The sequence below is a fragment of the Corvus hawaiiensis genome, chromosome 24 (genome assembly GCF_020740725.1).
Source record: "Corvus hawaiiensis isolate bCorHaw1 chromosome 24, bCorHaw1.pri.cur, whole genome shotgun sequence".
NCBI classification, from domain to species: Eukaryota; Metazoa; Chordata; class Aves; order Passeriformes; family Corvidae; genus Corvus; species Corvus hawaiiensis.
Genome location: NC_063236.1, coordinates 1,395,685 through 1,412,652, shown reverse-complemented (window position 1 = coordinate 1,412,652; position 16,968 = coordinate 1,395,685). Strand labels below are relative to the sequence as shown.

Below are 16,968 nucleotides of genomic sequence, written 5' to 3'. Positions count from 1 at the left end.
CTCCCAGCACACGGGAGATGACAATGGCTGCATGGTCAACCCCTTCCTCTAGCAGGAGGGGGAAACAACCAGCGGTGTCCTGGGGTGCCCCCAGAGTCTGCCATGGCTCGAGTCCTGCCACAGCGGCCACGAAGCAGGGCCGAGGGTGTGGGTGCAGGTGAGGGGGTGGTGCAGGTGAGGAGCTGCCTCCATCTCCGTTTTGTAACAGGCATAAGCTGCTCAGCAGCTTTACTCTGAGATGAGTGTGACCCTGGATAAGCTGCTTGGGGTCTGGGGACTTGCCCCGAGCCCGCCTCCCTCTTCTCACGGAACCATCTGCATGGCCAGACTGTCCCAGGTCCCTTCTGCCACCAGCTCCGAGCCCCTGGGTGTAACCAACACCTGGGCAGGCCCTCGGAGCAGCTCTCAACCACCACACCCCTACCCTGCCTCATCCCCCACCGCACGAATAATCCCGGTCTCCTGTTTGGGAAAGTCAAAGCAGCTCAGAGCAGGGCCAGATGATCCCCCAGATTAGGGATTTAGCGGTGCCACCACAGCCAGCTCAGCACCTCGGTGCGGGGGCAGCGTGTCAGTGTGTCAGTGAGTCAGCACACGGTGCACACGCATGTGGACACCCCCCTCCACACAGGGACACGCTCACTGCCATGGAAAAAACAAAGGAAAACTTCCCTTGCTGGTGACAGAAAACACGTTTGTGGTGTCTTGGTGGGATGCTCCACGTGGCTGGATGCATTCCCTCCTGGAACGCTGATTTGGGAGGGGAACAGGGTGACTCTGCAGACACCACACACATCCCCGTGTGCTTCCCAGAGATCCAGCTCCCAGCGTGTGCAGGGCAGCACGTGCTCCCAGGACACGGACTGGGAGTGTGGGAGCGCCCAGGAGGCTGAGGTGTCCTGCAGGTGCCATTGGCTTTTGCCCACAGTGGAGATATTTTGGGAGTGCGGTGGTGGCCACAGTGCCCCAGGTGCTGGGGGGATGCCCGCTGCACTGGCTGATGAAAGCTGCCCTTTGGCCGCTGGCAGGGCCAAGCTGGGAAATCGAGGGGGTTTGTCCCCAGATAAAACAGCCCCAAACTGAGCTTTGAGCGGGTGCTTGCGCAACAGGGACCCAGGCCAGCGTGTGGAATCTCAGCGGGATGAGCATTGCCTCCTGCTCCAGGAGCATCTCACCCCAAATTCCGCAGGAGACTCTCCGTCACCCACCCGAGCCTCTGTCTGGGATGGGGCTGAGACTGGGGTCACTGGGTGATGTTTGGGGGAGCACACGAGGAGGACTGGGGAGGTGGGACATGGTCAGGTTCTTTGCAGTGGGGCCCAGGATTTGGGGGTGGGCTGTGGCTCAGCAATTGGGATCACCCACCTGCAGCCAGAGCGACCAGAGTTGCACTTGGGATTGTTCCAGGTGGAGAAGAGCATCTCCAAGCTGGGTGATGCCTCCCAGTGCCTGCCCTGCTGGGACACAGCTTTGATGCTCCCACCCCTCTCCAATCCCTAGTGAGGTGGGACCTGGTTCCCAGCCCCTGCTTGATTCCTGGGAACCCCATCTGCAGGGAAGACCCCCCTGCAGAGGCCTTGTGAGCACGCCAGGAGCCCCTCGAAGCCCACAGCTCCCCACAGCTTCCAGTATGGCAGTGCCATGCAGCCCCAGTGCCTGAGGGATCTGGACTCTTCTGGCCAAGCAGGACCCTCTCTCCCTCACCCCATCCCTGCAGGTGGTCCCAGGAAAAAGCAGCCAGAGCCTGGATCTTGCATTTCCACCCATTTATTCCGAAAGTCACACCAAAACGTTTTATAATAAATTAAAGTGGAGGCCATGTGGGTGCACGAGGAAGGGGAAGGCAGAGGGGGATCTTCAGCAGAGAGGATGGAGCACCAGCGAGTCCCAACAGCTGCAGGAACTGAGAAAGTAGGAACAGCTGCAAAGCCAGTGGCATAAACCAAATCTGTACCTTGAGTGTGGTCTTGAAGGCAAAGTTTCAGCTGGAGCTCCCCTCATGGAGGCACCAGGCTGGAGGAGACCTGGCTGGGGGTGGGAACAGGGGAGGAAAGCACAAACCCAAGGAAAGGAAAAGCACACAGGACCTGGAAGCTTGGCCCTCACAGCTCCGCGCCCTCCAGGGATCAGAGAACTTTGTCCAGTCACTGCTGTTTTGGGGTTCTTGAGAAAGTCCTACCCTTCATCCCCCTCTCCCAGGCCTGTTATCTGTGCCCCATTCCATCTGTCCCCAAAACCAGGCCTGAACTGGGTGCAGGAAGGTTTGTTCAGTAGGGAAACAAGCGGGACTGCCTTGTCCTCCAGCTTCCTGCCTGGAGGAAGCAGCTCCGTTTCTGCATCCACTCTGCTCCCAAGAAAGCCACGTCTCAACCCCTCATCAGACACTGAATGTGAACCAAGTGGGGCCCCCACACCAGAGGGGAATGTGACCACCAGGAATGTGGGATCAGCTTGGGGACAGCGCAGGCAGGGATGTCCAGAGTCAACAACACCCACAGCCCAGGCTTGGGTAGACCAATGTGGCTTTGGCTCGGTCCCATATGTCCCCAGAGACCCCTGCTCCGGGCACTCTCCAGAGATTCCCTGCTCCCCCTGACAAGACCCTCTCCCTCCCAACCTTTCCAAAGGGGTCCATTGCACCGAGGGCTGACTCCAGCTCACGGAGCTCTCCAGCTCCTTCCCCCTCCACCAGAGGAGAAGGGGGGTCCCAGCACAGCTCCCCCAGCCCTAACTACAGCCACAGGCATCAACAATCATGTCGGGAATGTCAGTCTTGACAATATTGCTGTTGCGATCGAAGTAGAGGACGGAGAGCGGCCGGCGCCGCGTGGGCACGCAGCAGGAATGCCCCAACGCCCGGACGTTGTTGGCTTTGACAAGGTTGAAGACGGCCGTGTGGAAGGAAGAGGCCATGCCAGGGCTGCCGGCCACGTGCAGAGGGCACTGGCCCACGCAGTAGTTTATCTGGTAGCCCTCGGGCTTGATAATCCAGTCGTTCCAACCGATGTCACGGAAGTCCACGTAGTAATCCTTGCGGCAGCAGAGGTTGGAGTTCTGGCTGCAGCGGAGGCTGCGCTTGGCCACGTGGTGTTCGGGCTCCCTCACCTTCACCTTGGCCACCAGGAAGGGCTGGTGGGACCAGCTGGCATTGACCAGTGCCATGATATTGCTCCCGTCCCGCCAGCTCTCCAGTTCCACCCGCAGGGTCCGGCTCTGCCCCCCGAAGAAGCTCTGCAGGGCCGGCAGGAGGGGGAAGGAGAGCCAGCCGCTGTCCGCTGTGCTCAGCCGCCTCTCCCCCAGCAGCGTGCGATTGCCCCGCGCCACGGCCCCGGCCTCGCTGGCCAGGAAGATCCTCAGGGTGAGGCCGGCCCGGGGCACTCGCAGGTAGAGCCAGAGCTGAGCCTGCAGGATGCGAATGTCCTGGTCCTGCGCCTGGCTGAACTGGAATTGCAGCCCCAGACTGGAGGGAGATGTGAGATCTGAAGGGAGAAAGGCATGAGAAGGTGAGCGCTGAGGGATGCTCCCCGGCCATCCGGCAAGTCAAGACTTCCAGCTTCATCTGTCCTCCAACCTTCCCTGGGAATGCAACCTCCGGAATGGGGGGCTGTCCCACGCTGCCTGGCAGAAGGGGTGCAGAAGGGGAGCTTGCTCTCACCTGGCCCCTCTTCACAGGGTGAGGCTGGAAAGTGTTTCCAGCCCCCCAAGCTAATCCTGCAGCTCCCATCTCTAGCTACTCGGGAGTCCCAGGCACCCTGGGGAGCCCCATGTTTTGGGGGGTCATTGCAGCCCCTCAGGGCGCAGGGTCCCAACAGGCAGGAGCAGGAGAGGGGGCACCTCCGCCTCCCAGGCTGAGCCCTCGCGCAGCGGGGATGTCACTGATGCGCGACGAGTGCGGTGACTCCAGAGTTATCCACAGCCCGCGTGGGTCCGGGTCCCCGCACCCCGCGGGGCTGCGCGTCCCTGGGGGTCCCCAGCGCGGCAGGGCACGGACCCCTCGCCCCGGGGCTCACCGGGCTCACCCGCGCCCCGTCGAGGGTCGCGCACCCACCTGCCTCCGCGAAACTGATGATCTCGTAGCCCTGCTCCTCCTCCTCCTCCTCGCCGGTAACCCCGGGGCTCCGGTGGGCGCCTCCCGCCTGCAGCCGCCGCAGGGCGCGGGCCACCGCGGCGCGGGGCACGGCGTGGGCGAGCCGCGGCCGATCGCGGAGCCGCAGCTTTTCCAACAGCTGCTTCTTGGCCACCTCCTCCAGCAGCCGCCGCTCCGCGCCCTCCGGGCACGACGGGCAGCGCGGCTCGGCCGCCGCGCACAGAACCGCGGCCAGCAGCAGCCACGGGCCCGCGCCGCGCGCCGCCATCCGCGCCCACCGGACGGGACGGGATCAGCACCGGGAGCGGCACTGACGGGGCGGGACCGTCACCGGCACCGAGGGACCGGCACCGATCGGACGGGAGCGGGAACGGCGTGACGGGACCGCGCCGATGGGACGGAAGCGGCACCGGGAGCAGCGCCGACGGGACGGGAGCGGCACCGGGAGCGGTGCGGCGCGGCCTGCTTTGGGCACCTGCGGCCGGGGGCGGTCCCGCCGCCCCCCCGCCCCCCGCCATTGGCCGCCGCACCTGCCTGTCCCGTCCCGTCGGGGATTACGGGGATTAGCACCCCACCCCCGCCTCCCCGCGGGGGGGTCGGTGAGCAGCCCCCCCATCCTCCCCCGTTCCCGGTCCCCGCCACCCGTCGGGTCGCTGCGGGAGGAGTCCCACGGGGGACCGAGCACCGGCCCCCGCCGTGCACGCGTGGGCTGAACACGAGTGAGGGGTGATACTGGGGAGGTTCACGCGGGTGTGCGCAGAGAGTGGAACGTGAGGGGCTGTGCGGGCAAGGGGCTCTCTGTGCCCTGGGCTCTGCCTGCGGGTCACCCTGGCATCTGCCCGCGGGGAAGAGGGACCCCGGCCAGCCCCCCAGTACGGGCAGTGGGATCCTCCAAAACCTTCGGGGAGTGAGGGCTGGATTAAATCCTGGCCGATGGAGGAACCCCAGCAGCCAGCCAGAGAGATCCCAGCTCAGCTGCCCATCCATGGATCCACAGACCTGCCCCCAGCCTGGGCACTGCCCCCTGGGCACCCCCGAGCCCTCCTAGCCATGACAGTCCCGTTGGGTGCTGACAGAGGACTCAGCAGGGATCCAGGGGCTCCTGGGATGACCCTGCTGCTCCTGGGGACTGTCACGTCTCTGGGCTTTTGTCACTCCCACCAGTGATAGGTTTGGGGATCTGAGCCCACCCCTTGGACCACCTGGTCCATCCTCAGCCCGAGGCAGAGCTGGGAAGGGCCAGTGAATGCATACACGGTGTTCCCTCCTCCTCACACAATAAAAAGCGGATTTGTGTGTCCTGAGGACTCAGGAGGTGACAGCCAGTGTCACATCAACCTGAAGATGTTTCTCGGACTCTTTGGAGCAGGATGTGCAGACTGAGGCAGGGCAGGGGCTGGCAGAAACCTCCTGAAAGTGATGCAAGGTGCCACGTTGTGGGAGATCGGCAGAGCTCAGCTGGAGCAGGGAAGCCAGGGAACTTGAAGCCCCGCCAGGCCAGAGCTCCGGCATGTCCTGTGCCCACCGCGCCATGCACCGACTCCAAGGTCTTGACCACACAGAGCCCCTGGCCCTGGCCAAGCCAGAGGTGCCATGTAAACAGAGTGGGCTGTCTGGGAAAAAGCACCCACCGGAGGTGATGCAACCACGGAGCAAGGGGACAAAGGGCTCAGCTGGCCGGGCCTGCTGGCAGCTCCCAGAATAGCCCAGGAATGTCAACAGAGAGGAAAGAGTGGGCACAGGCTGGCCTGGGAGCACAGATCCCACAGGGCCTGGGAGCCCTGGCTGCAGGCAGGAGCAGGATGGAGCAGGATGGAGCAGGTGGCACTTCCAGCCAGGTGCAGGGCACACGTGCTCACAGGCAAAGATGCTCCCACATGGAGAGTGACTTCTTACAGGACCAGGGGTGGTGTCTTCCCACTGACACAGGACAGAGTTAGATGGGACATTGGGAAGGAATTCCTCACGGTGAGGGTGGTGAGGCACTGGCAGAGATTGCTTGGAGAAGCCCCATCCCTGAAGTGTTCAAGGCCACACTGGACAGGGCTTGGGGCACCCTGGGATAGTGGAAGGTGTCCCTGTCCATGGCAGGGAGTGGAACTGGATGATCTTTAAGGTCCTTTCCAACCCAGACCATCCTGGATTCTATGATATGCACTTACACACGTTCAGGCTCCCTCCCAAATATCTGGACACCTGCTCCATTTTGGACACGGTCCTTATGCACCCCGTACCCATCGCCCTGCTGTGCTGAATTCCCCCACCCCTGCCAGATCATAGAGCCATGATCAGCGCAGGGGTGGGGGAAACAGGAGACAAAGCGTGACAGAACAGGTGAGGGACTCTCCAGCACACCCACCCTCCATTCCAGGCTGGCAGTGGGGTGTCCCCAAAGGGATTAACCCTGTCCAACCTGCCCGGATCCCTCTGCATGAGGCAGCACTCCAATGAACCCCCACTCCATCTCCAGCTTAGCAAGAGCATCCCATGCCCCTCGCATCGCGTGCCCCCCGGCACGCTCCGGCCCCCGGATCTAGGGCAGGGGTCAGCACGGAGCTGTGGCGGCTCTTGCACCCATTGCATAATTGTGTTGTTGATTAAGCAGTTCCCAGAAAGCAAAGCCCAGGGACTGACCTGACCAAAATACCCCCAAAGTCCCCCTGGGCCCAGCACCCGGCGCACACATGGCTCCGGGGCCTCTGACCCCATGGCCGGTGGGGCAAACGTGGCACCTGGTGACCTGACCCGGAGGTGACAACTGGCTGGGCTGAGCCAGGACCCCCCAAGAGCTCGTGCAGCAGCGTCTGAGCATGGCTCATGGAATCATGGAATCATGGAATCTTGGAATCATGGAATCATGGAACCATGGAATCATTAAAGCTGGAAAAGCCTGGATCATTGAGTCCAACCAGTAACCCAGCACAGCCAAGGCCACCATTAACCATGTCCCCAGCTGCAATATCCACATGTTTTGGAACCCTTCCAGGGATGGGGACTCCACCACTGCCCTGGGCAGTCCATTCCAGGGCTTGGCCACCCATTCCATGATGAAATTTTCCTTAATCTCCAATCTAAACCTCTCCTGGCACAACTTGAGGCCATTTCCTCTTGCCCTGTTGCTCATTCCTTGGGAGAAGAGCACCAGTCACCACAGTGGTGCCGCTGGCTGGGAATGGGCCATGAGACTGAGAATTAAACATTAACTCTTCTCAAGGCAAGGGAAGGGACTGTCAGAAATTCCCACCCCTCCCGGGAGCTGGACTTGCCCAGGGGCACTTGGCACAGTGCGCTTGGACCTTTGCTTCAGGGGCTGTTGATACTGGCAAAGGGTCCTTCCAGCACATCTGTCCCCTCCTGGAGTGGAGGCAGGAGGGACATCACATCTGTCCCCATCTGTGTCACAGCTGCATCCCGGCTGATTGCATGGATGCTGTGTCCCCGTGGCATTGCTGTGCTGGGGGCTGCAGGGTGGGCTCCCCACTGGCCTTACTGGTCCCAACAGGACAATTTCCCATCACCAGGCCTGAGCCACCCCTTCCACAGCCTCCTGAGGGATCAGGGGATACCAGCAGAGCACAGTGTCATGGTTGGGAGGGACGATCCCTGGCTCCAGGGAATCTTTCCTGATTGCACCCTCCTCACCCTGAGAGTTCCCCAGGTGGGAAGTGCCACCTTGGAATTCCTGAGCACCCCGTGCTGTGGGTGAGGAAGGGGCTGTCGGGTCCATCCAGGTGCCGTGTTTCCCGTGGGAGCGGGACAAGCCCCAGCTCAGCCTCTCAGGGTTGTGCTGCTTGAGCTGAGGGGTCTGTGGGGCCACAGGACCAGCCAACGGCTCTCCTGCCCCTTTCCCAGTCCCTGCGTGCCCACAGCTGCTGCATCCCAGGAGGCTTGGCCCTGGCTCCAGGGAAGCTGTTTGTTCAATAAATATAGACAGTGAAACGAGGCGTTGGAAAAAGAAGGCAAAAAACAAACACCAAACCCTCTTTGGGTTTGCGCAAGTGGCCTTGGATGCCAGACAGGATCAATCCCCGAGCCTTCCTCCCTTCCCATGTGGCAGGAACGCTTTGGGTCCAAGTCCTGGAGGCATCTGGACACCTGGATCTGGGGAGAAGGGGGTCCCTGCCCCATCAGGGCTGGTGGGAGGATGTGTACAATGTGGGTGGTGTCACCTGCTGATGGCCCTTCCATCCCTTCTCCAGGTGTCAGAGGTCCTCCAGGACAACCCTGCTCCAGCCAGAGCTGCTCATGGCTTGGGGCTCATCCTGGAGCAGTCAGAGGACGTGAAGCTGGATGGGGAGAGGGTCTGACACCACCTCCTCGCTCTTCTGACCCTTTCCCCACCTGGATCAGTTCTGTCCCAGCCTCTGAGGTCAGTTGTCAACCCTTGCAGGTGGATCCCAGGACTGAGGCCACCTGGCTGGGGCCATGGGGGTCCCCATTCCGTGGGGAGCACCTGCCACAGGGTGTGTGCATGTGGCCAAACACTGTCACCTGCTCCAGACACTGTCACCTGCTCCTGGCTCTTCCATCCGTTCTCCACATGGGACAATGTGCGTCCTGCCCTGCCTCCAGCCAGAGCTGCTCACAGCTCATCATCCTGGAGTGGGCAGTGGATGCAAAGCTGGGTGGGGAGAGGGTCTGACACCAGCTCCTCCCCCTGCCAACCCCCTCCCCGCTCACATCATCTCTGTCCCGGCCTCTGGGGTTGGTCATCAGCTCTTGCTGGGTGGACCCCAAGACTGAAGTCACCCCTCAGGGATCACCCCAGGACCCCCCACCCCAATGTCCCACCCCAGCACCTTCTACCCTCTTCTCCAGTCCTCGCAAACGAGGGACACGTGGGGAGCGGTGGAGAAACCCGAACGCGCAGTTACGTAATGGGGCCGAAGTGTTGGAGCCGCCCTTTGCCCCCCGCTCTCACGGCCCTGACATGTCCCACTTTGCTGTCACCAGGCTGGCGAGGGGCAGCGGGGGGGGACAGCTGCTCTGGCTGCAGGCCAGGGATGTGCCGAGGGGATGCTCTGCAGTGGGGCGAGGGGGTTTGGGGGAGTTTCTGGGTGCTGAGGCTGCCCCAAAGTCTGTCCACTTCAAAAGGCAGAAGTGTTCCTCGGTTCTGTCTTGATTTGGGAGAGGGGTGGCCAAATACAGGTGGTTTTGGTGGAATGGGAAATTCGGCCCAAGCAAGGAATGGTGCCTTTCCTGGCGGGAATTACAAATCTGTGCCCAGTGGGTTCCCCTGCTATGCCCTGGATTTGGTTGGGATGAATTAGGGGTTCCCCATTTTCTTGGGGTGACCTTATGATGTGTATCCCACATCGCTGCCTATGCCCAGAAATTAATTTTTGTGAAGACAACCTCTACCACCCCTCCTCCGATGCCGTGTTTCCCCACCCATCGCCCTGGGAAAGGCAGCCGAGGGGCAGAGAGCATGGGAGGGCTTTGGGAGCAGTGTGGAGATGCCCAGTCCCACTGCCTGGGTTTTCAGTGGCAGAACGGGTCTGTCCCGTGCCGTCCCAGGGCTGCCCATGCCAGGAGCACCCGAAGATGTGCTGGTGAGTGACAGGGCACACACACAGGGACACACACCACGGCTGGGAGTCTTTATTGGACACCAGGTAGCTGGGGTGCTTGGAGAGGGGGACACATTCCTCCCACTGGGATCGATTTCCCTTTCCTCTCCCTGCTCAGCCATGTGTCCAGCTGAGTGGGGCCATGGGAATGACCCCTGCCCTCTGTCCTCGCCAGCCCCAGCAGCTCAGCATGGCCACTGGTGGGTCCTGTGTTGGTGTAGCCACAACCAGGGTGCACCACGACTTTGGGCTGGGATGGCAGTGGGACCATCCTGATCTGGCAGGAGAAGGCTCTGGAGTCCCACATGAGCCAGTCTGAGGGGCTGTGAGAGGAATCCATGGGCAGATCTGAAGGGGGAAAGAGCCATGTGGGAGTGGAGAGAGGAGGGGACTTGCACATTCAGCATCACCCTCGATGCTTCACCCTGAGGAGGAGAAACCCCCTTGGCAGAGCTCCTGCCTCCCAGCCAGGAGCCGGGAGGAGGGAGCCCTGCACTGCCATGTCCTGGCCTCCTGCCCGCTCCGGCAACACTCAGGTGCAGCCACAGGAGTCCACGATCATGTCGGGGATGTCGGTTTTGACGATGTTGCTGTCCCGGTCATAGTAGAGCAGCGAGAGGGGCCGGCGCTGGGTGGGAACGCAGCAGGAGTTCACGGCTGCCGTGGCGCTGGCAGCCTTGATGCGGTTGAGGACGGCGGTGTGGAAGGAGGCGGCGAGGCCGGGAACGCCGGCCATGTGCAGCGGGCACAGCCCCGCGCAGTAGTTCATGTGGTAGCCCTCCGGCTGGATGATCCAGTCCTCCCAGCCGATCTCCTTGAAGTCCACAAAGAATTCCTGGCGGCAGCACATCCGCGAGTCCCCGCCACAATCAATGCCGCGACGATGGACACGGTGGGGTGTCCTGGCCTGGGCTTGGGCCACCACAAATGGCCAGTGGGAATCACTGTGGTCAGATGGCAGCGGGGACCCCCAGTCCTCTGGCACCTCCAGTTCCACCGTGAGCCGTGGGATGTCTTGTCCAAAGAGGCTCCGGACAGCTGCTCCAATGTCCAGTGTGGTCCAGCCGGATCTCTGCACCTCCAGCTGTGTCTCGCTGGCCACTGTCATGTTTGGCCCTGCCGGGTCCGGCTGCAGGATCCTGATGGTGATGGGCTGTGCTCCGGGGCTGGGGGCTGCCCAGAACAGGTAGAGGGTGGCCTGGAGGATCTCAGTGCTCCCGGCCACCTCCTGGGAGAAGCGGAAATGAAGGTGGACACTGCGGGGAGTGGAGGATCCTGCGCACAGAACCAAGAGCAGAGTCAGGAGTGAAGCAAAGCAGGGACTCGCCTCCTCCCACCCCTACCATGGGCAGGGACACCTTCCACTATCCCAGGTTGCTCCAAGCCCCGTCCAACCCGGCCTTGGACACTTCCAGGGATGGGGCAACTTCTCTGGGCAACCTGTGCCCATCTTCACAGGGAGGAATTTCTTCCCAAAATCCCATCTAAATCTCCTCTTTTCCAGTATGAAGCCCTTCATATTCCAAGATTCCCCTTTGTCCTGACACTCCAGGACCTTGCCCAAAGTCCCTCTCCAGCTCTCTTGGAGCCCTTGTTGGTACTGGAAGGGGCTCTGAGGTCTCCCCGGAGCCTTCCCTCCTTCCTTGGCTGCAGAGCTGCTGCTCCTCCTGGCCAAGAAAGGGCTGACGGGGCCATGAGAGCACTCGGGGCTCCTGGCACAGCTCTGCCTGTGAGGACACAACCCCCTCCCCGTGCTCCAAGCCTGGGTTCACCCCCTGGCTCGATTCCACCAAGCCAGGAGACAGCTCCCCATTGTCCTGCAGTGTGGGAACACAATGTGCCATGGAGCAGCATTGTCCCTGAAGGGCTTTGAGGACACAGGGCCTGCGAGGGGAGTGGAGCACCCCCACCTCACCACGTGGAATTTGGTCTGGGAAAGTGAGGGTGCAGGATGCTCTGTGGGATGGGGTGGCGAGTCTATATCTCTCCAAGGAAAGTTGTCAGCTAGAAGCGGGATTCTCTTTTTCCAGTGATGCTTGTCAGGAGCCCTGAGTGTGTTTTGGGGAGTTCTCTCCTCCCAGAAGCAGCAGATTTTGGAGTGAAATGAGGCACCCAGCGCTTTGGGTGGGACGTGGAGGCGCAGTGGGCTGTGGAGCTCTGTCCACATGCTATGGGCTGGCAGGAAATCGAGGCTAAAAATCCCATTTCGGAAAACATGGCCATCTGACCCCTCCACCTCCAGCACAAGGGGGACAGTTCAGCCAATGTGGGCAACAGGTGACACGACACAGCAGCACATCCGTGCTCTGTGCCACCCTGCCACCTCTGCACATCCCCTCTGTGAGTGATTCCCTTGGGACACGCTTGGGATGTGGATACAAAGGTTCGGGAGCCTCTCGCACCTTCCAGCAGTGTTCCCTCCACCCCGTGCAGCTCCCACCTCCTCACGACCTCCCTTCCCTCCATGCCCCCCACCCACAGGATGCGGATCCGTACACACCTGACTCAGCAAAGCTCAGGATCTCGTATTCCTGCAGCCCCATCCCGGGACGCAGGGGTGGGACGCGGCCGTCCCGGAGCATCCCTGGGGTGGCGGCCGTGTCCGAGCGCTGCGCTCGCATCCTGCGGAGCGCGGTCAGCAGGGCCCCTCGGGCCGGGGGCTGGGGGGCGCTGGGCCTGGCTGGCAAGCGGAGCTTGGCTAGGATGCTCTGCTTGGCCAGCTCCAGGAGCGCGTCCCGCTGCGTGCCGGGGGCCAGCGCGGCCACCCCGCAGGCCGGGCACCACGCACCCTTGGCAGCCGCCACCCGTAGCAGGCTCAGGAGCAGGAGAGCCACGGTGACCGTCATTGCCGGTGGCGGGGGGTGACAGCGTGGGGGTTCCAGCAGTGTCCGAGAAGCCGAAGGGGATGAGCCAGCGGCAGCGCCAGGGCCAGGGAGCGGAGCAGGGTGGCGGAACTGGGCTCAGCGGGAGCACGGAGCGAGGATGGGCTCGTTCTCCTGACGTGGCCACAAATATTGGCTGATCCCGGGCGAGATAAACGCCCCTGCGCTCCCGCGGAGCCGCCCGGCCGCGGGCAGCGCGGCGCGGCCGCTCCGGTTAAGGTGGAGCCGGGCGGATGGTGCTGCTGCTCGGGGGGCGCAGAGCGGGGACATCGAGGCCGCCCCGGTGCCACCCCGGCGGTGCCCAGGCAGATACACGGTGGGGGCTCCCGGGGTATCCAGGGTGTACCGGAGGCCCCCGGTGCGCTGTGGGGACCACGGAGGTGGGGGATCCTCGGGGAATGTGGGATCCCCGCGGGCTGGGGGATCTCTGGAGGTCGGGGATCCTCAGAAAAGGGAGATTCTGGGGGATGGAAGGGCCGTTGGAGATGGGAGATCCCGACCAATGAGGGATTCCCGGCGGATGGGGAATCCTGGGGAATGGGGTACCCTTGGGGGTGGGGGATACTCAGAGAAAGGGAATCCCAGGAGGATTCCCGGCGGGATGAGGGACCCCTGGGAATAGGGGATCCATGGGGGATGAGAGATCCCTGGGAATGAGGGATTCCCAGAGATGTGGGATTCCCGGGGCTGGAGAACCCTTGGGGATCTAGGACCCCCGGGGGGCTGTGGGATCCCTGGTGATGTGGGACCCCCCGGGAGATGTGGGACTCCTAGGGAATTTGGGATACCCGGGGATGGAGGATCCTGGGGGGTTGTGGGACCCCGGGGGAGATGGGGGATCCCTGGTGACGTAGGATCCCCAGGGGGCTGTGGGATCCCTGGTGATGTGGGATCCCCGGGGAGGTGTGGGACCCCTGGTGATGTGGGATCCCCGGGGAGGTGTGGGATCCCTGGTGATGTGGGACCCCCGGGGGGCTGTGGGATCCCTGGTGACGTGGGACCCCCGGGGGGCTGTGGGATCCCTGGTGATGTGGGACCCCCGGGGAGGTGTGGGACCCCCGGGGAATTTGGGATCGCCGGGGATGGAGGATCCCGGGGGCTGCGGGACCCCCGAGGGGGCAGAGTCGGACTCCCGCGCGGGGGGGCGGGGGGGGGGGGGGGGGTGTCACGGCGAGTGGGCGGAGCCTGGCCATAGCCCCGCCCCAAGCCCCGCCCCGTCCATAAAAGGCGCCCCCGCCGCTCCCTCCGCCGCGCCAGGGGGCGCCCCACGCCCCTCCCGCCTTCCCCGGCGCGTAGCGTCCCTCCGGTTGCCACAGCAACGCGGGCGCGCGGGCGCAGGATGATGACGCAGCACGCACGGCGCGTTGACGCAGCGCGCACGCCGCGGGGGAGGGGCCGCCTCCTCTTTCCCTTTTTTTTTTTTCCCGTTTCTTTCCCCGTTTTTCCCCGTTCCGGCCACCCTCCCCTCCCCCCTCCCCCCCGTCCTGTCCCTCCCGCCTCCCCGCCCGGGCGGCCTGCGCTGGCCCAGGCCCGGCCCGGCCCGGGGTGGCGGCGGCGGCCCCGCGGCGCAGGGCCCGGCCCGGCGCGGCCCGGTAAGTGCAGCGGGGGCGGGGGGGATCAGGGCTGGGGGCAGCGCGGCGATCGCGGTGCACCGGGGACGGCGGCCGCCGCGGGGACCCTCCCACGGTGCCCCCGGTCTTTCCCCCGCGGCGGCGGCGTGTCCCGGGGCTGCTCCCGCCGGGGCGCTGCCGTCGGTGCTTCCCGTCCCGGGGCTGTCCCTCTCGGGGGTCGCTCGGTGCGGGCTCCGGCACGGGGCTGCCCCTCTCGGGGGTCAGTTCCTGGCCGCTCCTTTCGGAGGTCGCTCATTGCGGTTCCCGGGCTGCCTCTCTCGGGGAGCGCTCGGTGCGGGCTCCGGGGCTGCCCCTCTCGGGGGTCAGTTCCTGGCCGCTCCTTTCGGAGGTCGCTCATTGCGGTTCCCGGGCTGCCTCTCTCGGGGAGCGCTCGGTGCGGGCTCCGGGGCTGCCCCTCTCGGGCTCCGGGGCTCCCCGTCTCGGGGTCCGGCTCCTGCGCTGCCCCTCCCCGGGCTCGCTCGGTGCGGCTCCCCGTGGGCTCTCCGGGCCTCGCGGAGCCGCTGCTCGGAGCAGTCTCACGGAGCCGCTTCCCCGGGCACGTTGGCGGAGCACGTGGAGCCGGAGCTGCCGGCACCGGAGACACGGCAGGTCCCGCTGGGAGCCGGCAGTGCCCGGGCTCGGCTCGCACGGAGCTGGAGAGGCCGAGAGCCACAGGTGGGAGAGGAGCCCGGGGCCCTTCAGGAGCTGGGAAGCGCCGTGCGATGTTCTGCTGTCCTCACGGACAGCGTCTTTGCTTTGAAATGCTTTTCCTGGCAGTGATCGCCAGTCCTGGGATCTCCCAACAGGTGGGAAGGTGCTGGTTTGGAGGGGTCCGGAGGGTCTGTGCTGGTGGGATACGTGGAAAGGCGGTTTTGTTGCTTCTTTTTTGGTGTTCCTGGCCCTGAGACCGCTTAAATCCTCCCAGGGTTTTTATTTGGTACCTGTAGGAATTTGGGCTGAGGGTCAGAGTTGCTTCTGTCTCCTGGCAGGAGGTGTCATAGGTGAGTTGATGTTAATTAAAGTGTTAATTAAAGCGTCCTCAGGTCTGTTTGAAATGGACTGGTAGAAATTTGTGCTTCTGAGCTGCTGGTGGAAGCAGACGTAGCCGGTGGGCTGGGGGAAGGAACATCACCAGAATCCTTGTTGTTCATTCCCAAACACGTTGGCTTTTGGGGAATTTAAAATTAAATGTCCTGGCTCAAACCTGGCGTGGGCCCCACCTCTCTCCCCTTGTCCGAGATCTCCCTGTGGTGGTTCCTAATCCTGGGAGCTGATTTACCTCTGCCTAATCCCGGTGACCTGTTGCTGTAGGGGTGCTCTTAATGCCAGCATGGATCAGCTCAGGGACACAGGAGCTTTTCCATGCTGGGAAAATTCCCAAGGGTTCCTGGAATACTTTTGTGATTCTGCAGCGCTGACGAAAGGTGTTGGGAGGAACAAGGTGGATTTTTGGCCACGTTTGCTGAACATGCAGCAAACCAGAGTGGGAACTCCACACAGCTGAAATCCCTGTGCCTGGGAAACTGTGGGCCGAGGATTTGGGATTCTGCTGATTCCTGGAGTGGGGAGTGTTGGGAGAAAGGGCGGCACTGCTCAGTCTCACAGGAATTGTTTGTTCCTGGTACTTGTCACTGGTTGTCTGACCTGGCTTGGAAAAGGGGTTGGAAGGAATGCCAGATCCCTGGAAGTGTCCAAGGCCAGGCTGGACAGACCTTGGAGCTGGGATAATGGAAGGTGGCCTGGAACTGGATGAGCTTTAAGGTCTCTCCCAACCCAAACTATTCCAGGATTCCCTGATTAGAGGGGCCTGGTGAACTGACCCAAAGGGGAAGGAAACTGCTGTGCTGATGGATGAATTCCTGAGGGAGAAGCAGCTCCTCTGGCTCAGTGCTGCCTTGGAGCAGTGGAGAATATCCATGTCCAATCCCTCCTTCCAGCTGTTCCACAGGACCCCTGGTGCTGGCTGTGACACCGGATCCTCCGTTGGAATCGAGTTCCCCTTATAGCACTGATGCCATTTGTGTTGCTAAATTTAAGGTCGTGGCAGTGCTGCTATTCCAAACCCCTGATTTTGGGGGGAAGGTGCCTAAATCACCCCTCTGAGGTGCCTAAATCACCCCTCTCAGCAAACACTGCTCCCAGCCCCGCTCTCTGTGCCTCTGTCTGCACCTCTGCAGTTGACTTCACCTCGTTATCTCATTTACTATTAAATTAGAGCCAGATCAGAGCTCATTTTAATAAATGGATTATTTTTTAGTTGTCTTCGAGGAGGAGGTGGCTGCCCCAGAGGCACCACAGAGGGATCTGTGTCCAAACTTCCAGAGCAGCTCTGGGAGCTCCTCTCCCACCTGAATCACTCCAGTGCAGCAGGTTTGGGTCACTCAGTGTTATTCCCAAGTAATTTGGAGCAGGAGGTGCAGCCAGAGGCAGGGAACACAGCTTGGCACCTTGAAGACTTTTCAAAGGGCTTTTTTTTTTTTTTTTTTTTGGCTAAAGAGAAACTCAATAAACTGATCTTGCCAATACTCGGTGCTTCCCCTGCATTCTTGTGCCAAGGCGCTTTCCTGGCCCTAAATTCTTCCCAAATATCCATTTGTGGCTGGATCCAAAGGCTCCAGCAGAGGTTGAAGCCCATGTTAAAATGATTTAATGCCTGTTGAGATGATCCTGAGCCTCTCAGCCTGGCTGCAGGGGCAGAACTCCCAGCGGATTCATTCCTCAAGGGAATAAGCAGCGGGGAGATGTTGGTGTTTCTGTGCCCTGGCAGGGAAGGCGATGTTGGGAGGAAACAAATGCATGGGACAGGGGGATTCACCTCC

The 16,968-nt window shown here is 62.3% G+C and overlaps 3 protein-coding genes across 3 annotated transcripts in view; 1 reads left to right on the top strand and 2 right to left on the bottom strand.

The window, feature by feature from the left end:
• Window positions 1-1,751: 1,751 nt before the first annotated feature.
• LOC125337641 (inhibin beta C chain-like) lies at window positions 1,752-4,525 on the bottom strand. The gene is made up of 2 exons (XM_048327568.1): window positions 4,049-4,525; window positions 1,752-3,479 (listed from the first exon to the last, which is right to left on the bottom strand). The coding sequence occupies exons 1-2, from the start codon at window positions 4,353-4,355 to the stop codon at window positions 2,728-2,730; spliced, it is 1,059 nt and encodes a 352-aa protein (XP_048183525.1). The 5' UTR covers window positions 4,356-4,525; the 3' UTR covers window positions 1,752-2,727.
• Window positions 4,526-9,666: 5,141 nt separating this feature from the next.
• LOC125337620 (inhibin beta C chain-like) lies at window positions 9,667-13,638 on the bottom strand. Its single transcript, XM_048327542.1, is given in 4 exon segments — window positions 9,667-10,932; window positions 12,158-12,503; window positions 12,505-12,591; window positions 12,594-13,638. Coding segments are annotated over 4 exon segments (1,392 nt in total). The 5' UTR covers window positions 12,810-13,638; the 3' UTR covers window positions 9,667-10,189.
• A 469-nt stretch (window positions 13,639-14,107) lies between these two features.
• The window catches only part of R3HDM2 (R3H domain containing 2), a 40,581-nt gene continuing 37,720 nt past the window's right edge, over window positions 14,108-16,968 (top strand). The window contains exon 1 of the mRNA XM_048327453.1: window positions 14,108-14,131. The gene's annotated coding sequence lies outside the window, so the exon portion shown is untranslated. The remainder of the gene's footprint in view (window positions 14,132-16,968) is intronic.

What these genes read in the sequence shown, in the direction of transcription:
- LOC125337641 (XM_048327568.1), bottom strand. Translation starts at nt 4,355, where the DNA reads ATGGCGGCGCGCGGCGCGGGCCCGTGGCTGCTGCTGGCCGCGGTTCTG. An exon ending in CATCAGTTTCGCGGAGGCAG is followed by an intron (nt 3,480 to 4,048) that starts GTGGGTGCGCGA and finishes TTCTCCCTTCAG; the next exon opens with ATCTCACATCTCCCTCCAGT.